Source organism: Coregonus clupeaformis, chromosome 35 (genome assembly GCF_020615455.1).
Source record: "Coregonus clupeaformis isolate EN_2021a chromosome 35, ASM2061545v1, whole genome shotgun sequence".
Lineage (NCBI taxonomy): Eukaryota > Metazoa > Chordata > Actinopteri > Salmoniformes > Salmonidae > Coregonus > Coregonus clupeaformis.
Window position 1 is genome coordinate 9219416 of NC_059226.1, and position 25624 is coordinate 9245039.

At 43.1% G+C, this 25624-nt stretch overlaps 1 protein-coding gene across 1 annotated transcript in view; it reads left to right on the forward strand.

Annotated features, from left to right (window-relative positions):
- Nucleotides 1-25624, forward strand: part of LOC121551751 (myoferlin) — a 70118-nt gene that overhangs the window by 28980 nt on the left and 15514 nt on the right. The window contains exons 9-34 of the mRNA XM_041864485.2: nucleotides 111-161; nucleotides 527-557; nucleotides 685-800; nucleotides 1050-1176; nucleotides 1561-1664; nucleotides 1785-1853; nucleotides 1957-2000; nucleotides 2185-2267; nucleotides 2404-2442; nucleotides 3399-3523; nucleotides 5383-5496; nucleotides 5947-6124; nucleotides 13675-13799; nucleotides 13918-14027; nucleotides 14505-14697; nucleotides 14977-15132; nucleotides 16560-16691; nucleotides 16815-16978; nucleotides 17263-17377; nucleotides 18547-18649; nucleotides 18955-19094; nucleotides 19480-19644; nucleotides 20606-20693; nucleotides 21099-21176; nucleotides 21490-21671; nucleotides 23827-23985. Coding sequence (XP_041720419.2) covers nucleotides 111-161; nucleotides 527-557; nucleotides 685-800; nucleotides 1050-1176; nucleotides 1561-1664; nucleotides 1785-1853; nucleotides 1957-2000; nucleotides 2185-2267; nucleotides 2404-2442; nucleotides 3399-3523; nucleotides 5383-5496; nucleotides 5947-6124; nucleotides 13675-13799; nucleotides 13918-14027; nucleotides 14505-14697; nucleotides 14977-15132; nucleotides 16560-16691; nucleotides 16815-16978; nucleotides 17263-17377; nucleotides 18547-18649; nucleotides 18955-19094; nucleotides 19480-19644; nucleotides 20606-20693; nucleotides 21099-21176; nucleotides 21490-21671; nucleotides 23827-23985 — 2991 coding nt within the window. The remainder of the gene's footprint in view (nucleotides 1-110; nucleotides 162-526; nucleotides 558-684; nucleotides 801-1049; nucleotides 1177-1560; nucleotides 1665-1784; nucleotides 1854-1956; nucleotides 2001-2184; nucleotides 2268-2403; nucleotides 2443-3398; nucleotides 3524-5382; nucleotides 5497-5946; nucleotides 6125-13674; nucleotides 13800-13917; nucleotides 14028-14504; nucleotides 14698-14976; nucleotides 15133-16559; nucleotides 16692-16814; nucleotides 16979-17262; nucleotides 17378-18546; nucleotides 18650-18954; nucleotides 19095-19479; nucleotides 19645-20605; nucleotides 20694-21098; nucleotides 21177-21489; nucleotides 21672-23826; nucleotides 23986-25624) is intronic.

A 25624-nucleotide genomic window follows, 5' to 3' on the forward strand; every position in this document is an offset into this window, starting at 1 on the left:
TAGGGGCTGGCTTTGTTTCAACATCACTAATCCTCTCTCTCTCTCTCTCTCTCTCTCTCTCTCTCTCTCTCTCTCTCTCTCTCTCTCTCTCTCTCGCTCTCTCTATGCAGGTCTATGATTCCTACTCCCTCAGAGCAGACAGTCTAATGGGGGAGTTCAAGGTGACATAGACATTTAAATATCCTTACATCCTAATTTACAAAAAGTGCATCTCATTTAGTTATTTACAGAGCAATATATCAATTACATCCAATCTATTATGTTTGCATGTCATAACAATGACAGAAAACATTGGATAAATCACATGGATCCTTTGTTCAAACACGGTATGGCTACAATGCACACTACTACACTGTATTTATACAGTATTGAATATATTTCTGTAATCAACCTTCCAGGCAAAAACCTCATTATCCATATTTGGTTGATATTTAATTGAGTTGTCAACAAACATAAATTAGTTGAAATCTGGTTAAAATCAGTTGTGTATTGTATCCGTAACCAGACTTTCTTTGTATTTTATCAGTTGGATGTTGGGTACATCTACGACGAACCTGGTAAGTTCCTCTTCACAGAAGAGTGATAAAACAAAGAAAGTATTATCTTGATCTTCAATTATCTTAAAAGACATACTTTGTGTGTGTGTGTGTGTGTCTGGTATGGGTGTATTCATATGGTCAACAGCCCATGCCATAATGAGGAAGTGGCTTCTCCTGAGTGACCCTGATGACTCTAGCTCGGGGGCCAAAGGTTACCTGAAGGTCAGCCTGGTGATCGTGGGGACAGGAGACGAGCCACCGGTACGACTGCTGTGTCACTATGCTATGTCACTTTACACCTCACCTGTCTGTCTCTACATTTTCTACCATTGTACTTAATGTAATATTGATTATACAGTGTATAGTATAATGTGTATACAATATCAATCTCCTCTACTCTACTCTCTCCTCTCCTCTCCTCTCCTCTCCTCTCCTCTCCTCTCCTCTCCTCTCCTCTCCTCTCCTCTCCTCTCCTCTCCTCTCCTCTCCTCTCCTCTCCTGTGTGTTCAGACTGAGAAGAGAGAGCGGAACGAGGAGCTAGATGACATAGAGAGTAATCTGTTGGTGCCGGCTGGGGTAACACTCAGATTGGTCACTCTCAACCTGAAGGTGTACCGTGCAGAGGACATGCCTCAGAGTACGTGTATACTCCTTCTTTCTCTGTACTCCATCTCATCCTCCTTCCTCCATCAGCAGCAAAGTATCATTTAGTCCAGTCCAAAAAACCCTTGCCCCTTCCCTTATCCCTAAACCTATTTTTTTCTTCCACCTACCACTAGGGTATGCATATTTCTAGGTAAAGGAAATGTGTAAGCAATATGTGAAAAGTTATGGCAGCCACCACCATATTGATTGCACGTATCTGCAAACACCCAGTGATTAAGGGCTATTTTTGGATCTGGAAATTCATTTCAAGTAATCAAACATTGTCATCAGTGGGCCTCCTCTTTCACAACGTTGATTGAACATCTGTTATTTGTTATGGTGGTGTATGTTAATATCCATTATCTCCATCTTACAGTGGATGATGCGTTTGTGCAGACTGTGAAACAAGTATTTGGAGGGGAAGGCGATAAGAAAAACTTAGTTGATCCATTTCTGGAGGTCAGCTTCGCTGGCAAGAAGGTAAAGCTAAGACTCAGAACACAACTCCTAGAATGCAAGAGAAAGAAAAAACGTAATTAGGCAAATATCTTCAGATCTTTGGTTTGATGTTGCTTAATGATTACATTGTTTTGGTTTCAGCTGTGCACCAAAATTGTCGAGAAAAATGCCAATCCTGAGTGGAACCAGCTGATCAACCTTCAGGTCAAGGTATGAACTAGCTCTCTCGTATTATATGTAGTACACCACATCTTTGGATGACAGTATCACTGGAAGCCAGACAAACACAACATGCTCTCATTTCCCTGTTTAGTTCCCATCCATGTGTGAAAGCATCAAGTTGACTGTATTTGACTGGTAAGACTTTGGTTATCGTCCCTGGAAGACAGATACAGTACATGTATGGATTGTTATAACGGTCTACTGTGTATTACACTATCCACATTCATGAATACCTTCACTTTTAAATTCTGCTACTTTGAGTTGAAGAGATGGAGCTCGTATGAACATTTATTAACAATGCATTGAACTGTTCACACAGGGATCGTCTGACCAGGAATGATGTGATAGGAACCACATTTCTAAATCTGACCAAAATAGCCTCATCTGGTGGTGAGATTGAAGGTATGGTATCGCTCTTTCTCACTCTCTCGCTCTCTCTCTCACTGTATGTGGGGGTGTGTGTGTGCGTGTGTGTGTGTGTGCGTGTGAGAGTGTGTGTTCCCTGTCTCACCCACATTGCATCTGTTCCTTCAAACAGATACACCTGCAGAAAATTGCACCACTCTGTCATCTGAAGGTAAAGAACCATCATATTATTGTATGAGGCTTCCCTATAGGGTGGCAGGTAGCCTAGCGGTTAGAGCGTTGGGCCAGTAACCGAAAGGTCACTGTTTCGAATACCTGAGCCGACAAGGTAAAAACAATCTGTCAATGTGCCCTTGAGAAATGCACTTAACCCAAATTTGCTCAAGGTGTGCCGTACTACAATGGCTGACCCTGTAAAACAACACATTTCACTGCACCTATCTTGTGTATGTGACAATAAAACATATCTTTATATATTTTTTTATAGCCTTTGTCAAACAGGCATAGCACTTGTAAATACAGTACTACAGTATGACTACCAATGTAGCATGGGAACTACGCTGTATTACCATGTATTAAAAAAAACGGGGGGAGAAAACTGAAAAACAGCTTCTATCTCCAGGCTATCAGACTGTTAAATAGTTACCACTAGCCGGCCTCTGCCCAGTAGCCTGCCCTGAACTTAGTCACTGTTACTAGCCGGCTACCACCCGGGACTCTACCCTGCACCTTAGAGACTGCTGCCCTATGTACATAGTCATTGAACACTGGTCACTTAATTATGTTTACATACTGTTCTATTCATATACTGTCCATACTGTCTATACATGCCATTATATATATTTATATTTCGGACACTAACATTGCTTGTTCTGATATTTCAAAATGTCTTTCTTAATTTTTAGGGGGATTTGTCTGTATTTTTTTGAATTGTTAGGTATTACTGTTATGTTGGAGCTAGAAACATAAGCATTTCGCTGCACCTGCGATAACTTCTGCTAAATATGTTTACGCGACCAATAACATTTGATTTGTTAACACTATCGCTCAGAGTCTGGTCGCCAGGCTAATTACGCTGTACCTGGCAATGTCCTGGAGTAAATATTACATTAATTCAAAATAACTGTACCAAACCATTTCACAAAGAGAAGCTGCCTTTTATTTCAGTGAGCAGTGGGCAGGCAGAGGTGGGTTTCCTCCCAGCGTTTGGGCCTTGTTACCTAAACCTGTACGGCAGTCCCAGGGAGTTCACTGGCCTCCCAGACCCATACGAGGAGCTCAACTTTGGCAAGGTAAGACCAGCCCTGTGGTTGAGTACAAGTGATTCAGCTCTGGCAGGAGGTTTTGTTATTATTTTTTCTTATTGTAAATATTTGCATATCTAACATGCACAACTCTCTCACAGGAAAATGTAATTATTAAGATTCAGAATGGAAATTGTTGTAGACAATTGTAAATGAGCTCTTGTAGTCAATAAAACTATTAAGCATTCACCTAGGGTTTATTCTTTAGTGGCCAGCATTGAACTCTCCTAGACACAAATACATTTTAGCTTATATAAGCAAGGGACATCTGGTTTAGATCAGTATTCTCTTTTCTGCTGAGTTTCTTGGCAAGCTTATCTATTCTATAAAACTTACATATAGGTATCCAAGTGAAATACACCTCAATGTATAACATACAGTTGAAGTCAGAAGTTTACATACACCTTAGCCAAATACATTTAAACTCAGTTTTTCACAATTCCTAACATTTAATCGGAGTAAAAATTCCCTGTCTTAGGTTAGTTAGGATCACCACTTTATTTTAAGAATGTGAAATGTCAGAATAATAGTAGAGAGAATGATTTATTTCAGCTTTCATTTCTTTCACCACATTCCCAGTGGATCAGAAGTTTACATACACTCAATTAGTATTTGGTAGCATTGCCTTTAAATTGTTTAACTTGGGTCAAACGTTTCGGGTAGCCTTCCACAAGCTTCCCACAATAAGTTGGGTGAATTTTGGCCCATTCCTCCTGACAGAGCTGGTGTAACTGAGTCAGGTTTGTAGGCCTCCTTGCTCGCACACACTTTTTCAGTTCTGCCCACAAATGTTCTATAGAATTGAGGTCAGGGCTTTGTGATGGCCACTCCAATACCTTGACTTTGTTGTCCTTAAGCCATTTTGCCACAACTTTGGAAGTATGCTTGGGGTCATTGTCTATTTGGAAGACCCAAGCTTCAACTTCCTGACTGATGTCTTGAGATGTTGTTTCAATATATCCACATAATTTTCCTTCCTCATGATGCCATCTATTTTGTGAAGTGCACCAATCCCTCCTGCAGCAAAGCACCCCCACAGCATGACGCTGCCATCCCCGTGCTTCATGGTTGGGATGGTGTTCTTCGGCTTGCAAGTCCCCCCTTTTTCCTCCAAACATAACGATGGTCATTATGGCCAAACAGTTCTATTTATGTTTCATCAGACCAGAGGACATTTCTCCAAAAAGTACGATCTTTATCCCCATGTGCAGTTGCAAACCGTAGTCTGGCTTTTTATGGCGGTTTTGGAGCAGTGGCTTCTTCCTTGCAAAGCATGCTTTCAGGTTATGTCAACATAGGACTTGTTTTACTGTGGATATAGATACTTTTGTACGTGTTTTCTCCAGCGTCTTCACAAGGTCCTTTGCTGTTGTTCTGGGATTGATTTGCACTTTTCGCACCAAAGTACGTTCATCTCTAGGAGACAGGAGTCTGTAAACAATTATTGGAAAAATGACTTGTGTCATGCACAAAGTAGATGTCCTAACCGACTTGCCAAAACTATAGTTTGTTAATAAGAAATTTGTCGAGTGGTTGAAAAAAACGAGTTTTAATGACTCCAACGTAAGTGTATGTAAACTTCCGACTTCAACTGTATGTGGGATTGCAACGTTTCATACTTCCCTTCTTCAAATCCAGATTGTCCGGTTCTAGTTCAACTTGGATAATAGCTTTAAAGCACACAGTACAGTACAATTGTCATTAAGCTTAATCTTTCCTTCACAAAATGCATTTTTTTAATGTCTCAAGTAATTTCCTGTGTTGATAGGAACATTCTGTGTAGCAACAGGATTACAGTATCACTGTGTTGTTTCGTCTCTGTCTGTCTCTGTCTGTCTGTCTACCAGGGTGAAGGGGTGGCATACAGGGGCAGAGTCCTCATTGAGCTCTCCACTCAGCTGGAGGGCAAAGCTGACAGGAAGCTGGACAACATCTCCAGTGATGACATCCTGGTGGCCCAGGTACACAGAGAGGGCAGGATCCTGTTATAGCTGGGATATTGTTGCTTTATGTATTAATAAAGGTCTGAAACAGGGCTGGTGTCAGATCCAATTGAAGGCAGTCAATTCAGGAAGTAAATTGAAATTCCAGTTTCTATTTTTGATGACTTCTCAATAAACTGAAAGGTAGAAGTTATTTACTTCAAAAGTAAATTTAAATTACTTGCGGAATTGATTGCCTTCAATTCGAATTGACCCCAACCCTGGTATGAAACTTGCAAAACGTAGAGAAGAACTGATGAGAAATGGATACAGAGGAAGCTAGAAGGGAAAATGTTCCCCCTTCCATCCAGATTTCTTGTGTGTAGACCAGTGTTTCCAAATCCAATTTTGTTTTAGTCCAGCAATAACACACCTGTAATGAATGTACAATGGAATTAAGCACCCCTGACCTCTTGTCTGTTCTTTCAGAAGTACCAGCGGAGGAGGAAGTTCTCGCTGTGTGCCGTGTTCCACAGCTCCTGCATGCTCCAGGAGCCCGGTGAGCCAATCCAGTTCGAGGTCAGCATCGGTAACTATGGCAACAAGCTGGACTCCACCTGCATGCCGCTGGCTTCCACAACCCAGTACAGCTGTGCTGTGTTTGACGGTGAGAAAACCTAGACTGTACACCAGTGTTCTTAAATCCTGATGGTTACCCTCCTGCTGTGCTAGCTATTGTTCCAGCCCAGTGCCAACACACCTGACTAATCATCAAGCCCCTGATTAGACCAGATATCTGCATGTTTACAAAATAAAGCTTTTTAAGCACCCATGCTTTGAGAGCATCTATCAATTCTAAAGGCACAAAGCAGACAAACTATGCACAGTCATGCATATCAAAACAGGAAAACATAGAGTACCAGTCAAAAGTTTGGACACACCTACTCATTCCAGGGTTTTTCTTTATTTTTACTATTTTCTACAATGTAGAATAATAGTGAAGACATCAAAACTATTAAATAACACATATGGATTCATGTAGTAACCAAAAGAGTGTTAAACAAATCAAAATATATTTTCTATTTGAAATTCTTCAAAGTAGCCACCCATTGCCTTGATGACAGCTTTGCACACTCTTGGCATTCTCTCAACCAGCTTCATGAGGTTGTCACCAGGAATGCATTTCAATTAACAGGTGTGCCTTGTTAAAAGTTAATTTGTGGAATTTATTTCCTTCTTAATGCGTTGGAGCCAATCAGTTGTGTTGTGACAAGGTAGAGTTGGTATACAGAAGATAGCCCTATTTGGTAAAAGACCAAGTCCAAAGTATGGCAAGAACAGCTCAAATAAGCAAAGAGAAACGACAGTCCATCATTACTTGAAGACATGAAGGCCAGTCAATATTTCAAGAACTTTGAAAGTTTCTTCAAGTGCAGTCGCTATGATGGAACTGGCTCTCATGAGGACCGCCACAGGAAAGGAAGGCCCAGAGTTACCTCTGCTGCAGAGGATAAGTTCATTAGAGTTAACTGCACCTCAGATTGCACCCCAAATAAATGCTTCACAGAGTTCAAGTAACAGACACATCTCAACATCAACTGTTCAGAGGAGACTGCGTGAATCAGGCCTTCAAGGACACCAATAAGAAGAAGAGCCTTGCTTGGGCAAAGAAACACGAGCAATGGACATTAGACCGGTGGAAATCTGTCCTTTGGTCTGATGAGATTTTAGATTTTTGGTTCCAACCGCTGTGTCTTTTGTAAGATGCAGAGTAGGTGAACGGATTATCTCCGCATTTGTGGTTCCCACCGTGAAGCATGGAGGAGGAGGTGTTATGGTGTGGGGGTGCTTTGCTGGTGACATGTCAGTGATCAATCAATCAATCAATCAATTTTATTTTATATAGCCCTTCTTACATCAGCTAATATCTCGAAGTGCTTTACAGAAACCCAGCCTAAAACCCCAAACAGCTAGTAATGCAGGTGTAGAAGCACGGTGGCTAGGAAAAACTCCCTAGAAAGGCCAAAACCTAGGAAGAAACCTAGAGAGGAACCAGGCTATGAGGGGTGGCCAGTCCTCTTCTGGCTGTGCCGGGTGGAGATTATAACAGAACCATGCCAAGATGTTCAAAAATTTTCATAAGTGACAAGCATGGTCAAATAATAATCAGGAATAAATCTCAGTTGGCTTTTCATAGCCGATCATTAAGAGTTGAAAACAGCAGGTCTGGGACAGGTAGGGGTTCCATAACCGCAGGCAGAACAGTTGAAATTGGAATAGCAGCAAGGCCAGGCGGACTGGGGACAGCAAGGAGTCACCACGGCCGGTAGTCCCGACGTATGGTCCTAGGGCTCAGGTCTCTCAGTTGGCTTTTCATAGCCGATCATTAAGAGTTGAAAACAGCAGGTCTGGGACAGGTAGGGGTTTCGTAACTGCAGGCAGAACAATTGAAACTGGAATAGCAGCAAGGCCAGGCGGACTGGGGACAGCAAGGTGTCAGCATGCCCGGTAGTCCTGACGTATGGTCCTAGGGCTCAGGTTCTCAGAGAGAAAGAGAGAACGAGAGAATTAGAGAGAGCATACTTAAATTCACACAGGACACTGGATAAGACAGGAGAAGTACTCCAGGTATAACCAACTAACCCCAGCCCCCGACACATAAACTACTGCAGCATAAATACTGGAGGCTGAGACAGGAGCGGTCCGGAGACACTGTGGCCCCATCCGAAGAAACCCGGACAGGGCCAAACATGAAGGATATAACCCCACCCACTCTGCCAAAGCACAGCCCCCGCACCACCAGAGGGATATCCTCAACCACCAACTTACAATCCTGAGACAAGGCCGAGTATAGCCCACAGAGGTCTCCACCACAGCACAAACCAAGGGGGGCGCCAACCCAGACAGGAAGATCACGTCAGTAACTCAACCCACTCAAGTGACGCACCCCTCCTAGGGACGGCATGAAAGAGCACCAGCAAGCCAGTGACTCAGCCCCTGTAACAGGGTTAGAGGCAGAGAACCCCAGTGGAGAGAGGGGAACCGGCCTGGCAGAGACAGCAAGGGCTGTTCGTTGCTCCAGAGCCTTTCCGTTCACCTTCACACTCCTGGGCCAGACTACACTCAATCATATGACCTACTGAAGAGATAAGTCTTCAGTAAAGACTTAAAGGTTGAGACCGAGTCTGCGTCTCTCACATGGGTAGGCAAACTGTTCCATAAAAATGGAGATCTATAGGAGAAAGCCCTGCCTCCCGCTGTTTGCTTAGAAATTCTAGGGACAATTAGGAGGCCTGCGTCTTGTGACCGTAGCGTACGTATTGGTATGTACGGCAGGACCAACTCGGAAAGATAGGTAGGAGCAAGCCCATGTAACGCTTTATAGGTTAACAGTAAAACCTTGAAATCAGCCCTTGCCTTAACAGGAAGCCAGTGTAGGGAAGCTAGCACTGGAGTAATATGATCAAATTTCTTGGTTCTAGTCAGGATTCTAGCAGCCGTATTTAGCACTAACTGAAGTTTATTTAGTGCTTTATCCGGGTAGCCGGAAAGTAGAGCATTGCAGTAGTCTAACCTAGAAGTAACAAATGCATGGATTAATTTTTCTGCATCATTTTTGGACAGAAAATTTCTGATTTTTGCAACGTAGATGGAAAAAAGCTGTCCTTGAAACAGTCTTGATATGTTCGACAAAAGAGAGATCAGGGTCAAGAGTAACGCCGAGGTCCTTCACAGTTTTATTTGAGACGACTTTACAACCATCAAGATGAATTGTCAGATTTAACAGAAGATCTCTTTGTTTCTTGGGACCTAGAACAAGCATCTCTGTTTTGTCCGAGTTTAAAAGTAGAAAGTTTTCAGCCATCCACTTCCTTATGTCTGAAACACAGGCTTCTAGCGAGGGCAATTTTGGGGCTTCACCATGTTTCATTGAAATGTACAGCTGTGTGTCATCCGCATAGCAGTGAAAGTTAACATTATGTTTTCGAATAACATCCCCAAGAGGTAAAATATATAGTGAAAACAATAGTGGTCCTAAAACGGAACCTTGAGGAACACCGAAATGTACAGTTGATTTGTCGGAGGACAGACCATTCACAGAGACAAACTGATATCTTTCCGACAGGTAAGATCTAAACCAGGCCAGAACTTGTCCGTGTAGACCAATTTGGGTTTCCAGTCTCTCCAAAAGAATGTGGTGATCGATAGTGTCAAAGGCAGCACTAAGGTCTAGTAGCACGAGGACAGATGCAGAGCCTCGGTCTGACGCCATTAAAAGGTCATTTACCACCTTCACAAGTGCAGTCTCAGTGCTATGATGGGGTCTAAAACCAGACTGAAGCATTTCGTATACATTGTTTGTCTTCAGAAAGGCAGTGAGTTGCTGCGCAACAGCTTTTTCTAAAATTTTTGAGAGGAATGGAAGATTCGATATGGGCCGATAGTTTTTATATTTTCCGGGTCAAGGTTTGGCTTTTTCAAGAGAGGCTTTATCACTGCCACTTTTAGTGAGTTTGGTACACATCCGGTGGATAGAGAGCTGTTTATTATGTTCAACATAGGAGGGCCAAGCACAGGAAGCAGCTCCTTCAGCAGTTTAGTAGGAATAGGATCCAGTATGCAGCTTGAAGGTTTAGAGGCCATGATTATTTTCATCATTGTGTCAAGAGATATAGTACTAAAACACTTAAGTGTCTCTCCCGATCCCAGGCCCTCGCAGAGTCTGCGCAGATCCAGGACAGCTAAGCCCTGGAGGAATACGCAGATTCAAAGAGGAGTCCGTAATTTGCTTTCTAATGGTCATGATCTTTTCCTCAAAGAAGTTCATGAATTTATTACTGCTGAAGTGAAAGCCATCCTCTCTTGGGGAATGCTGCTTTTTAGTTAGCTTTGCAACAGTATCAAAAAGAAATTTTGGATTGTTCTTATTTTCCTCGATTAAGTTGGAAAAGTAGGATGATCGAGCAGCAGTGAGGGCTCTTCGGTACTGCACGGTACTGTCTTTCCAAGCTAGTCGGAAGACTTCCAGTTTGGTGTGGCGCCATTTCCGTTCCAATTTCCTGGAAGCTTGCTTCAAAGCTCGGGTATTTTCTGTATACCAGGGAGCTAGTTTCTTATGACAAATGTTTTTCGTTTTTAGGGGTGCAACTGCATCTAGGGTATTGCGCAAGGTTAAATTGAGTTCCTCAGTTAAGTGGTTAACTGATTTTTGTCCTCTGACGTCCTTGGGTAGGCAGAAGGAGTCTGGAAGGGCATCAAGGAATTTTTGTGTTGTCTGAGAATTTATAGCACGACTTTTGATGCTCCTTGGTTGGGGTCTGAGCAGATTATTTGTTGCGATTGCAAACGTAATAAAATGGTGGTCCGATAGTCCAGGATTTTGTGGAAAAACATTAAGATCTACAACATTTATTCCATGGGACAAAACTAGGTCCAGAGTATGACTGTGGCAGTGAGTAGGTCCAGAGACATGTTGGACAAAACCCACTGAGTCGATGATGGCTCCGAAAGACTTTTGGAGTGGGTCTGTGGACTTCTCCATGTGAATATTAAAATCACCAAAAATTAGAATATGATCTGCTATGACTACAAGGTCTGATAGGAATTCAGGAAACTCAGAGAGGAACGCTGTATATGGCCCAGGAGGCCTGTAAACAGTAGCTATAAAAAAGTGATTGAGTAGGCTGCATAGATTTCATGACTAGAAGCTCAAAAGACGAAAACGCCATTTTTTTTTGTAAATTGAAATTTGCTATCGTAAATGTTAGCAACACCTCCGCCTTTGCGGGATGCACGGGGAATATGGTCACTAGTGTAACCAGGAGGTGAGGCCTCATTTAACACAGCAAATTCATCAGGCTTAAGCCATGTTTCAGTCAGGCCAATCACATCAAGATTATGATCAGTGATTAGTTCATTGACTATGACTGCCTTTGAAGTGAGGGATCTAACATTAAGTAACCCTATTTTGAGATGTGAGGTATCACGATCTCTTTCAATAATGGCAGGAATGGAGGAGGTCTTTATCCTAATAAGATTGCTAAGGTGAACACCGCCATGTTTAGTTTTGCCCAACCTAGGTCGAGGCACAGACACAGTCTCAATGGGTATGGCTGAGCTGACTACACTGACTGTGCTATTGGCAGACTCCACTAAGCTGGCAGGTTGGCTAACAGCCTGCTGCCTGGCCTGCACCCTATTTCACTGTGGGGCTAGAGGAGTTAGAGCCCTATCTATGTTGGTAGATAAGATGAGAGCACCCCTCCAGCTAGGATGGAGTCCGTCCCTCATCAGCAGGTCAGGCTTGGTCCTGTTTGTGGGTGAGTCCCAGAAAGAGGGCCAATTATCTACAAATTCTATCTTTTGGGAGGGGCAGAAAACAGTTTTCAACCAGCGATTGAGTGCTGAGACTCTGCTGTAGAGCTCGTCACTCCCCCTAACTGGGAGGGGGCCAGAGACAATTACTCGATGCCGACACATCTTTCTAGCTAATTTACACGCTGAAGCTATGTTGCACTTGGTGACCTCTGACTGTTTCATCCTAACATCGTTGGTGCCGACGTGGATAACAATATCTCTATACTCTCTACACTCGCCAGTTTTAGCTTTAGCCAGCACCATCTTTAGATTAGCCTTAACGTCGGTAGCCCTGCCCCCTGGTAAACAGTGTATGATCGCTGGGTGATTCGTTTTAAGTCTAATACTGCGGGTAATGGAGTCGCCAATGACTAGGGTTTTCAATTTGTCAGAGCTAATGGTGGGAGCCTTCGGCTCTCAGACCCCGTAACGGGAGGAGTAGAGACAAGAGAAGACTCAGACTCAGACTCCGACTCGCTTACATAATGGGGAAAACCGGTTGAAAGTTTCTGTCGGCTGAATGAGCGACACCGGTTGATCATTCCAACAGTATTTCCTCCAGAAGCCATGAGAAAGTTGTCCGGCTGCGGGGACTGTGCGGGGGGGATTTATACTAACGTTACTATCTGTACTTACTGGTGGCACAGACGCTGTTTCTTCCTTTCCTACACTGAAATTACCCTTGCCTAACGATTGCGTCTGAAGCTGGGCTTGTAGCACAGCTATTCTCGCTGTAAGGGCGATCGTTCTCCTGTATATTATGAGTACAGCGACTGCAATTAGAAGACATCATGTTAATGTTACTACTTAGCTTCGGCTGTTGAAGATGTTGACAAACCATGTCCAGATAAAGCGTCCGGAGTGAAAAAGTTGAATGAGGGAAAAAAGTTGCGATGGAAAAAAGGAAAAATAAAGTAAAGTTGGCAGCAAAAACGCACAGGAAAATGACTCTTCTGTCTCGGGATAAAACGTCCGGGGTGAAAAAGTTTAACGAAAAAAGATGAGTGAGGACAAAACTAAAAAGTTGGTAAATTTGTTGAACACAGAGATTGATTAAACGTTTATTAAAAGTAAAACGTGAATAGTTTGGCAGGTAGCCAAGTAGCAGCAAACAGCACAGCAGCACGGAGACAATGCGGAAGCGATGTATTTAGAATTCAAGGAACACTTAACCAGCATGGCTACAACAGCATTCTGCAGCGATACGCCATCCCATCTGGTTTGGGCTTAGTGGGACTATCATTTGTTTTTCAACAGGACAATGATCCAAAACACACCTCCAGGCTTTGTAAGGGCTATTTGACCAAGGAGAGGGATGGAGTGCTGCATCAGATGACCTGGCCTCCACAATCACCCGACCTCAACCCAATTGAGATGGTTTGGGATGAGTTGGACCGCAGAGTGAAGGAAAAGCAGCCAACAAGTGCTCAGCATATGTGGGAACTTCTTCAAGACTGTTGGAGAAGCATTCCTCATGAAGCTGGTTGAGAGAATGCCTAGAGTGTGCAAAGCTGTCATCAAGGCAAAGGGTGGCTATTTGAAGAATCTCAAATATAAAATATGTTTAGATTTTTTTAACACTTTTTTGGATACTACATGATTCCATATGTGTTATTTCATAGTGTTGATGTCTTCACTATTATTCTACAATGTAGAAAATAGTAAAAATAAAGAAAAACCCTTGAATGAGTAGGTGTGTCCAAACTTTTGACTGGTACTGTACATGCCTATCAAAACTGCAATGCTGTTCCCAATGCAGTAGAGACATCCCTATACAGCAGGACTGAATTGTCAAGTTGTACAGGTATATACCACTCTGCAGCTTGAACTGGAGATGACTTAGTTCTGGTTCTCATGTAGGTAACCACTACTATTACCTGCCCTGGGCTGACACCAAACCTGTTGTCATCCTCACATCGTTCTGGGAAGACATCAGCCACAGATTAGATTCAGTCAACATCATCCTCTGCATCGCAGATAGACTGGTGAGAAACACTTTCAACAAATTGACCAATCAATCAACCTATCAATCAATCAACAAATCATGGGACAATTCTCAGTTGTTGCAACTTTATTATTTTGGTCTGGTGTCATTTCTTCCAGGAATCCAACCTCACGTCTTTGAGAACAGCCATCCTTGCCAAAGCCTCAGAGGCGCACTTGGCTGAGATCTGGCTCAAACTCATAAACCACATGATTGAGGACCTGAGCAGGTAAGACGTTCATCGATCCTATCTCGGCTTATGATCGTTTCTTGCTAGGTTCTGTTTGCTTCCTTCTAACTTAACTTAGCTTCACACTAGCATCAGATTGCTTCATGATATGTTCTGATAGCTTAATGCTAGTTGTGATAATTTTATGCTAGGTTCTGGTAGCTTTGTGCTTGGTTATGATAGATTCACCCTAGCTTCTCATAGCGTCACACTAGCTTCTAATAGCTTCATGATAGGTTCTGATAGCTTCACCCTAGTTTCACATTTGTTAGTTCATGCTACATTGTAATAGCTTCATGCTAGGTTGTAATAGCTTCATGTGATGTTGTGATAGTTTCATGCTAGGTTCTGATAGCTTGGTGCTAGGTTTTGATAGCTGAACACTAGCTTCTGATAGCTTTATGCTAGGTTCTGATAGCTTCATACTAGGTTCTTATAGTGTCATATAGGTTCTTATAGCTTTAAAGCTTCTGATAGCTTTCAGGTACCAGAGCTTGAGGGCAGGCCCAACCTGACGGCGCTGGATGTCCAGATTAAGAAGCTGCGTGACTCGGCGGTGGCCAGCATCAGAGAGATGGCCAAACGCATGAAGGAGGAGGCCACCGATGTTATTGCCACTCTGACAGACATCGAGGACTGGCTGGAGAGACTGAAACAGCTTGCAGAGGAGGTCAGGAGCAACAAGACATTGACATTCTCATTACATTCAGGGTTCAATAGCACATTGATTATTGGAATGTACTTAAAAGTAAGAGCATGCCCTTATTTTGAGGGTGCCATGACTTGTTATGGGAGTGCCAAGCCCACTCAATTTGAACCCTGAGCACAAGTACCAGAATTGTCTCTCTCTCTCTACAACTGTCAGCGGAAAACTCTCTCTCTCTCTCTCTCTCTCTCTTGTTCTTTCTCATTCTTCCTCTCTCATACCTGTCTTTCGCTCTCCCCTCAGCCCCAGAACAGTATGCCTGACGTGGTGATCTGGATGCTGCGTGGAGAGAGGAGGGTGGCGTATGCCCGCCTCCCAGCCCATCAGATCCTCTACTCCACCTACAGTGAGCAGGCCTGTGGGAAATACTGTGGCAGGACACAGACCATCTTCATGCAGGTACTAGGATGAAGAACAGACTGATGGTAGTAGTAGTAGTAGTAGTAGTAGTAGTAGTAGTAGTAGTAGTTGTAGTAGTAATAAGTGTAGCAGTATGATAATGGTAGGGAAATACTACGGCAGGACCAATACTGATCATGCTACTACTATTATCACTAGTATTAGTAATTAGTGATAATAGTAGTAGTAGTTGTAGTAGTAGTAGTAGTGGTATAATTAAGCACGACCACGGCTAAGGGCTGTATCCAGGCACTCCGCAGTGCGTTGTGCATAAGAACAGCCCTTAGTTGTGGTATATTGACCATATAGCATACCCCCTCAGGCCTTATTGCTTAAGTATTGTACAGGGGTCGGCAACAGGTGTCCCTCGGGCCAAAACCAGCCCGCAAGTGATATTTTTGTCCCCCCTCAACGTTTTTAATGAAAAAAAAAATATATATATATATATATAAAAATAAAGGATTTTAGTTTTTGCAAAGTTTTTGCAAAGAAAACAATTGTAAAATCACCAGGAATTCAGCAAAAAATTTGTTTAATTTAGGTATTCTGTACCCAAGTATTCCCATGAAAAAAAAAAGAAACGTGATCATGTCTCAATGTAATCAAGGTATGAAATATTTATTTTCAAATACAATCTCTTTTTGGAATTAGTTGGAATTAGTGGTCAATTTGCAGTGTACAAATTATTGTAATTATGTTCCATCTCCCGACCATGCAATCCGACAAAAATCGTCCCGCTGCTGAATCTAATTGCCTACCTCTGGTATAGTAGTATGATAATAGTACGGGAATAATGCAGCAGGACCAAGACAGTCTTCATGCAGTTACTGAGGTGTACAGAGAGTTAAAACTCATGCCACAGACATTGTTAGTAGATATTGAAGCGAAACTGGTTGAAATGACATCATTATAATCAGAAACTGATGTCCTTTCAACTAGTTTTCCTCAGTTTTGTCTGCTGGGAAGAGGCTCATAATCAGTTTTGTGTCCAATGACAATGTCTGTCAGGGGGCGAAGAGAGGAAGAGTCCAGGGGGCGTATCTGTTTGAACGCAGGTGCATTGGTTTAAACCTCAGATATAGCATAAACATTCAGAGATAACATGCAGTTAGCTACTTCTCGTTTTCATAGGTGATGTACAGTAGGGTTTGATGGTATACCGTATATATACTGTATACCAGTGTATGAAAAAAAAAATTTATGCACTCACTAAACTATAAGTCGCTCTGGATAAGAGTGTCTGCTAAATGACTAAAATGTCAAATGTAAATGTATTTCGGTATGATGTTCGATACCATCAATATCGTTGAAACATTAGCCGGTTAGCTAAAGGTACCTAACGCCGATTAGTGCTAGATATGAAAATCTGGATACCGCTCAACCCTAATGTATAGTATTTCGTTTTGTTGTTCGTTCGTTTCGGGCAGTACCCCATGGACAAAAACAAAGGCGTGAAGATCCCTGTCCAGCTCCGTGTCAACATGTGGCTGGGGCTCTCTGCCCACGAGAAGAAGTTCAACAGCTTCTCAGAGGGAACCTTCAGCGTGTTCGCAGAAATGGTAAATATTATTATTATTTACAATGCTTTGTTTTACAGTCCTAAAGCTGGTATTTTACCTGGTCTTTACTATGCTGACAAATCTCTTTTCTCTCACCCCCTCGTTCTCCCTCTCCCCCCTCAGTATGAGAACCAGGCCCAGGTTTTTGGGAAGTGGGGCACCACAGGGTTGGTGTGCCGGCATAAGTTCTCTGACGTGACAGGGAAGGTGAAGCTGAAACAGGAGCGCTTCATGCCCCCCAGGGCGTGGGAGTGGGAAGGCGAGTGGTTCGTCGACCCCGAGAAATGGTGAGCGTGTTGGCTGTTAGCATGCTTAAACACACACAAGCATAAATGTATGCTGCGCACACACACACACACTCATACTCACATACTCACTCATACTTATACTCACATCCACACACACACTCAGGGCTTGTGGTTAAGGTTAGGGTGAGGTTAAGGGTTAGGGTTAGAGGTTAAGGAAAATAGGATTTTGAATGGGAATCAATTATTTGGTCCCCACAAGGATAGTAAAACAAGCGTGTGTGTGTGTGTGTGTGTGTGTGTGTGTGTGTGTCTGTGTGATTCAGCCTGCTAACAGAGGCAGACGCGGGGCACACAGAGTTCACAGACGAGGTCTTCCAGAGCGAGACACGTTTCATTGGTGGGGAGTGGAAGCCTGCTGCCGAGCCCTTCACAGATGTGGTGAGACAGAGCAACACAGACCCACACACAAACACAGACATACACACACACACACACACACACACACACACACACACACACACACACACACACACACACACACACACACACACACTCACTCTCACACACACACACACACACACACACACACACACACACTCATACACACTCACTCACTCACACACACACACACACACACACACACACACACACACACACACTATTGCTAGAGACAACCCTGTCGCCTGTACTCAGACCCCTCTAAATACAAGAGGAAATAAATATGTAACACTGAGAAGTTAAGCTGAGACCCGTCAGTGTCACATTAATTTTCACTTCAGGACGAGATTGTATGTTCTCTTTTTCTTACAAAAAGAGGCCAACGAAACTGAAGCCATTTAGTCTGTTTCCTATGCAATTTGATCTCCTAGACTACGTAGGGACAGGTGCTCTTTCCTGGATTCATTTTATGCACATATCACTCACTGTCAGCCACATAGAAGTAATGTTTGTCTAGTGTATGTTTCCCTTGTCAAGAGAGCTGCATGCATATAGCCTGGGTACCGTTCCACTTTTTGTCTCTACTTGTCATGCCAAGAATTGTAGATACAAATAAATACAAGTTGTTTCTTAATAACAGTATTTATAGTTGTTCTTAAAATTCTAGTTTTATATTGCACACGCGCCATTTTCCTTAATGTTGTCATGGAATTGGAAAACACTAATGTTATTTCTAATAACCAATCAGCGGCATATTGAACGTTGAGACTGCCAAATGTCCAGTCTGTTTGGCATATGACACGGAGTACAAGGAGTGAAAACAGGTCTGGATTTCAGGCTAAGCTACGTAGCCTGGATGTTTTCAAACTGTGATGCTTATTGTTTTGATGTCGGGGAGTTTACACAGCCAGCTACCTTTTACCACAATGGTGCTTGTTTCAATGAATCCCCAAAATACACAGGCTTAGTTAAATACTTGCTAGCAGACTAGAAACCAATGTGAATCAATCCCTCCCCACACAGAATACCCAGAGGGGAAAATAGAGTGCTACTTCACTACTTTTATAAACAGTGTCTCTGTATTGTTTTGATGTTGTATGTGGTATCACATGTTGTTATACAGCCATTGTGTAATGTTGGAAGTGAATGATTGTGACTGTTTTGTGTAGAATGGGCAGAAGAGCCAGAGTCCAGGGGAGATAGAGTGTCCTGCTGGCTGGAAGTGGGAGGATGACTGGAGCTTCGACAGCAACAGGGCTGTGGATGAGAAAGGTAAAGAAGCACTGAAATGATTCCCCTTCATATCCATAACCCAGATGCTAACACTCAGTTTGATTTTATAGTGTACTGTTGTATACTTGTTTCAATCAAACAATCAATCTTGTTTAAGGATTGTATTATTATGTGTAGAACAATATGGCACTGTATTGTATACAATCTCATTGATTCACCTCTTCTGTACTGTATTTGGACTCATATTTTGACATTACCTATTATAACCAATGTGATACTACAGTATAAAGCTGAATGTCCTCTGAATCTGTATACCGTTTGTCACTGTGTGTGTTGTGTACCAGGTTGGGAGTATGGCATCACCATTCCCCCCGATGACAAGCCCAAGTCCTGGGGAGCAGCAGAGAAGATGTACCACATCCACCGCAGGAAGAGACTCTTACGACCACGCAGGAAAATAGCAGACACTAAAGCAGCACCTGAGGTGAGAGGAGGAGGAAGAGGAGAAGGGGAGGGAGGAGGAGGAGGAGGAGGAGGAGGAGGAGGAGGAGCAGAAGGGGAGGGAGAAGGAGAAGGAAGAGGAGGAGGAGGAGAAGGGGAGGGAGGAGGGAAGGGAGGAGGAGAAGGAAGAGGAACAGGAGGAGAAGGGGAAGGAGAAAGAGAAGGAAGAGGAAAAGGAGGAAGAGGAGAAGGAAGATGAGGAGAAGGAAGAGGAGGAGGAGGGGAAGGAAGAGGTTATAGAAGAAGAGAGGAGGAAAATGTTTAGTCTGAGTGGAAGCATGTGTGTGTGTGTCTGTATGTTTGTCAATTTCAGGTGCTAAAGTTCTAGTTCTTACACACTGTCCACTGCCTCTCCGTTGATTCCACAGAGGCGGGATCCCGGTGAAGGCTGGGAATACTCGTCCTTGATTGGCTGGAAGTTCCACAGGAAGGAGCGTTCGTCTGACACATTCCGCCGTCGCCGCTGGAGACGGAAGATGGCTCTGTCAGATGGTATGGGAGCGTCAGCCATCTTCAGACTGGAGGGGGCGCTGGTTAGTAACCCCTTTTGAGTTCAAAAACAATTGACCACACAGGAAGGCTAGACTTAAACTCTCATACCACACAAGTACATCAAAAGTGCTTCATTTGACAAATGTTGAATGTTCACGTGCAGAAGATTGACTATCGGTCATCAATTGTATAATCTCCCAGCTGTGTGACTGGGTTGTGGAGAGAAATAAAGTACTACTTTAGCTACAAAGGCTTTGGGAAACCCAGTCCATGTTAATAAAATGGGATTTGGCCAAGTGCCTTATAATGTGTTATCTTGATTATAATATCCTCTCATTATCCTCCTCCATCTGCCCCTTCCTGCCCAGTGATCCTGGTTGGCACAGCACTCAAAAGGCACAGATTAGACAGGAGTTGACTCATGCCCTATTTATTTATCCACAGTGTTGTGCTATTTGTGCTGCTGTACCATCATGGACCCTATCCAGAAACAAACCCTAACCCCTAGTCCACTTCTGGAGATTCAAGAGGATTGGATAGATTTAAGCAATATCGTTATTGCTCCAGCGGGCCCTCTATAGGGGTCCAATAATCTAAAATCTTCTATGTGTCTAGGGGGTAGGGTCTAGGGTTTCTTTTTCTGGACAGGGCCATGGTTGTGATGATTGTGTTATTATGTCCTGATGTCATGTCATGATGAGCTTGTAATCAATGCAAATATTTTCATAACGCATGATCATGATAAAGTAATATTCATAAAATAAAGACAAATGTATTCTACTTTCACCACTCTGGAATTACCCATCTCTCTAATGAAGGCCTTGCTAGTCCTGTTCTGAAGGGGTCTCTGTTTCTCTGGCTACGTTTACACAGGCAGCCCAATTCTGATATTTTCCCCACTTATTGGTAAAAGAGCTAATCTGATTGGTCAAAAGACCAATTAGTGAAAACGATCAGACTGGGGGTGTCTGTGTAAATGCAGCCTCTGTGTTTTGTCTACAGGGGGTAGATGTTGATGAGAAGGCCAGTAAGAAGGACGCAGCCAGACTGTTTGGTGCCAACACACCCACCGTTTCCTGTCATTTTGACAGTGAGTAACATTGCAGACACTGATTAAGTGATTAAGGCTGTGGCCACACAGAGATAGATGAAAGAGTATGAAAAACACATATGCATCGTTCACGGTCCGGTTTGTCCATCAAAAAGTTAAACTCATTTTCACATTTTGCATACGAGTTGCATACTTAACAAGATGGACAACATCAGCGTTTTTTTGACGGATAGACATTCATCATCTCCTTTGTTTGTGAAGGTATGTCTCCACTAGAAAAACCACTGGCTCAAATGTTTTATTTTTTTTTACGGACAATCTCTGTCTGGCTGCAGCCTAAATGTTTATTTCTCCTCAGATTCCTCCACTCCACTGCCCTTCCTCTCAGGAAGTCTGGGCCCACACTTTTCAGATGACATTAAATCACTATCACTCTCTCCTCAGGGTCGTATACGTACCATCTGAGGGTGTATGTCTACCAGGCCAGGAATCTCATCGCCATGGACAGGGACAGCTTCTCAGGTGAGGAACACCATAAAAAATATATATAGCTCACATATTAATTATTTTCAATTTACCAAGCGGATTGTTACATCCAAACGATTTGTTTGTTAGCTAGTTATTGAGCACCGTCCACAATATCCTGGCTAGCACTTTTGAAACATTTAAGCAATGCTAGTGGAAACAGACTGGTTTGTTTCCACTAGCATTGCGTGGGGAAAGAGAGAGGTGGAGGTGGAAGCATATCCCGATCCTCACAGCAGTTGTAATGAACCACTAGCTGATTAAATCAGTTTTATCAATACAATGACTGTGCTCTGGTCTCCTGGTTCAGATCCCTACGCCCATGTGTCCTTCCTCCATGTCAGTAAGACCACGGAGGTCATCAGAGCCACTCTGAACCCAATTTGGGACCAGACCCTCATCTTTAATGACATCGAGATCTATGGAGACCCCCAGACCATTGCACTCAACCCCCCCAACGTGGTGCTAGAGCTCTACGACAGTGACCAGGTGGTACGTACCCTATCCTACCCTCACTTACTCTACCAGTTGTAATGTATTAGCGACACTTAGTGGTGCAATACCAGCCGAGCACTATACAGTTGTGGTCAAAAGTTTTGAGAATGACACAAATACTAATTTTCACAAAGTCTGCTGCCTCAGTTTTGATGATGGCAATTTGCATATACTACAGAATGTTATGAAGAGTGATCAGATGAATTGCAATTAATTGCAAAGTCCCTCTTTGCCATGAAAATGAACTTAATCCCCCAAAAATATTTCCACTGCATTTCAGCCCTGCCACAAAAGGACCAGCTGACATCATGTCAGTGATTCTCTCATTAACAGAGGTGAGAGTGTTGACGAGGACAAGGCTGGAGATCACTCTGTCATGCTGATTGAGTTAGAATAACAGACTGGAAGCTTTAAAAGGAGGGTGGTCCTTGAAATCATTGTTCTTCCTCTGTTAACCATGGTTACCTGCAAGGAAACACGTGCCGTCATCATTGCTTTGCACAAAAAGGGCTTCACAGGCAAGGATATTGCTGCTAGTAAGCTTGCACCTAAATCAACCATTTATCGGATCATCAAGAACTTCAAGGAGAGCGGTTCAATTGTTGTGAAGAAGGCATCAGGGCACCCAAGAAAGTCCAGCAAGCACCAGGACCGTCTCCTAAAGTTGATTCAGCTGCGGGATCGGGGCACCACCAGTGCAGAGCTTGCTCAGGAATGGCAGCAGCCAGGTGTGAGTGCATCTGCACGCACAGTGAGGCAAAGACTTTTGGAGGATGGCCTGGTGTCAAGAAGGGCAGCAAAGAAGCCACTTCTCTCCAGGAAAAACATAAGGGACAGACTGATATTCTGCAAAAGGTACAGGGATTGGACTGCTGAGGACTGGGGTAAAGTCATTTTCTCTGATGAATCCCCTTTCTGATTGTTTGGGGCATCCAGAAAACACCTTGTCCGGAGAAGACAAGGTGAGCGCTACCATCAGTCCTGTGTCATGCCAACAGTAAAGCATCCTGAGACCATTCATGTGTGGTGTTGCTTCTCAGCCAAGGGAGTGGGCTCACTCACAATTTTGCCTAAGAACACATCCATAAATAAAGAATGGTACCAACACATCTTCCGAGAGCAACTTCTCCCAACCATCCAAGAACAGTTTGGTGACGACCAATGCCTTTTCCAGCATGATGGAGCACCTTGCCATAAGGCAAAAGTGATAACTAAGTGGTTCGGGGAACAAAACATCGAAAATGTGGGTCCATGGCCAGGAAACTCCCCAGACCTTAATCCCATTGAGAACTTGTGGTCGATCCTCAAGAGGCGGATAGACAAACAAAAACCCACAAATTCTGACAAACTTCAAGCATTGATTATGCAAGAATGGGCTGCCATCAGTCAGGATGTGGCCCAGAAGTTAATTGACAGCATGCCAGGGCGGATTGCAGAGGTCTTGAAAAAGAATGGTCAACACTGCAAATATTCACTCTTTGCATAAACTTAATGTAATTGTCAATAAAAACCTTTGACACTTATGGAATGCTTGTAATTATACTTCAGTATACCATAGTAACATCTGACAAAAATATCTCATAACACTGAAGCAGCTTACTTTGTGAAGACCAGTACTTGTATCATTCTCAAAACCTTTGACCACGACTGTACATACATGTGATACACTGATGTACATGTATGTGGTCAATGTGTGCGACCACCACTAAAGTACATTTCAATGATTCCCGTGAGTCCGAGTCAAGTCAATACATTACACCCGTCAATTTCCATCCACTGCCTGTTCACCTGGACTTATTCACCTGTGCCCTGTTAAGTCACATCCAGCCTTGACTATTTCGATTGCGTCATATTGTAAGTTCAACAATATTTATGTCCCATTGTTTTTGACTAGTGCAAGCAGTTGATACTTTTATTGTTTCAAGCGTGTATCTCGGAAACATCTTGGATGAGTGCACTGTTGTATTTATCTTTTCCTTTACGGTTACTCTTGTACTATTAGGTTTTACTTGGAATTATCTGGATATGTGGTTGTTTTACCTACTTTAGTTGAATGCACTGATTGTAAGTCACTCTGAAAAAGATTGTCTGCTAAATGTACTAAAATGTAAATGTAGATGCTACATATCCCTGTGCTGTGTCCGACTCTCAGGGTAAGGACGAGGCCATGGGTCGCTGTACGTGCACCCCTGTGGTGAAGCTGGACCCCAGCACGGCGGTCTCCCCCAAACTGCTGTGGTTCCCCGTCACCAAGAAAGGCCGCAACGCTGGAGAGATGCTGGTGGCTGCCGAGCTATTGCTGAAAGACAAGGTAAAGTACTACCCAGCTAGCACATAACGTTCTGAGAACCGTATGTTTCTTAGAGCTTGGTGAAAGCTTGGTGGTCCTATGGTTATTTTGCATACAACCTTCCCACAACTTTCTGGTAATGGTGCAGGATAGTTGCTTGGCTGTGGAACATTCTCAGCACATTTAAGGAAACTGACAAATAAACGTTATTTTCTTGGTATTTCATTACTTTAACAAAACGTTTCCTAAAACGTCCAAAATGGTTACATTTAATAAAATGTTGGTAATGTTCTAGGAACATTCTCCAACTGGTTTGACATTGGGAATGTTCTCAAATAGTTATGAGAACGTTAAGAAACAACGTTCTTCTGTGGGAATTTCAGTACTTCTGCACAGGGGTTGGAACCAAAATTATTTTCCAAATGTTTCGTTCTGAACAGAACCATTATTTTTTTCGTTCCGTTCCACTGTTCCGACCAGCAAAATAAAGTTCTGAACCGGTTTGAACCCCCAAAAAGTAACGGTTTATATTGTTCCTTTCTAAACCTCTGAAATCTAATTTTTTTTACTTTTAGCTTGACATTAAATTACATCAGCAATGGATAGAGCAGCTTGCTATGGAGTGGGCAAGCTATGTACAGTGGGGAAAAAAAGTATTTAGTCAGCCACCAATTGTGCAAGTTCTCCCACTTAAAAAGATGAGAGAGGCCTGTAATTTTCATCATAGGTACATGTCAACTATGACAGACAAAATGCGAAAAAATATTCCAGAAAATCACATTGTAGGATTTTTTATGAATTTATTTGTAGATTATGGTGGAAAATAAGTATTTGGTCAATAACAAAAAGTTTCTCAATACTTTGTTATATACCCTTGTTGGCAATGACACAGGTCAAACGTTTTCTGTAAGTCTTCACAAGGTTTTCACACACTGTTGCTGGTATTTTGGCCCATTCCTCCATGCAGATCTCCTCTAGAGCAGTGATGTTTTGGGGCTGTCGCTGGGCAACACGGACTTTCAACTCCCTCCAAAGATTTTCTATGGAGTTGAGATCTGGAGACTGGCTAGGCCACTCCAGGACCTTGAAATGCTTCTTACGAAGCCACTCCTTCGTTGCCGGGAGGTGTTTTTGGGATCATTGTCATGCTAAAAGACCCAGCCACGTTTCATCTTCAATGCCCTTGCTGATGGAAGGAGGTTTTCACTCAAAATCTCACGATACATGGCCCCATTCATTCTTTTCCCTTTACACGGATCAGTCGTCCTGGTCCCTTTGCAGAAAAACAGCCCCAAAGCATGAAGTTTCCACCCCATGCTTCACAGTAGGTATGGTGTTCTTTGGATGCAACTCAGCATTCTTTGTCCTCCAAACACGATGAGTTGAGTTTTTACCAAAAAGTTATATTTTGGTTTCATCTGACCATATGACATTCTCCCAATCCTCTTCTGGATCATCCAAATGCACTCTAGCAAACTTCAGACGGGCCTGGACATGTACTGGCTTAAGCAGGGGGACACGTCTCGCAATGCAGGATTTGAGTCCCTGGCGGAGTAGTCTGTTACTGATGGTAGGCTTTGTTACTTTGGTCCCAGCTCTCTGCAGATCATTCACTAGGTCCCCCCGTGTGGTTCTGGGATTTTTGCTCACCGTTCTTGTG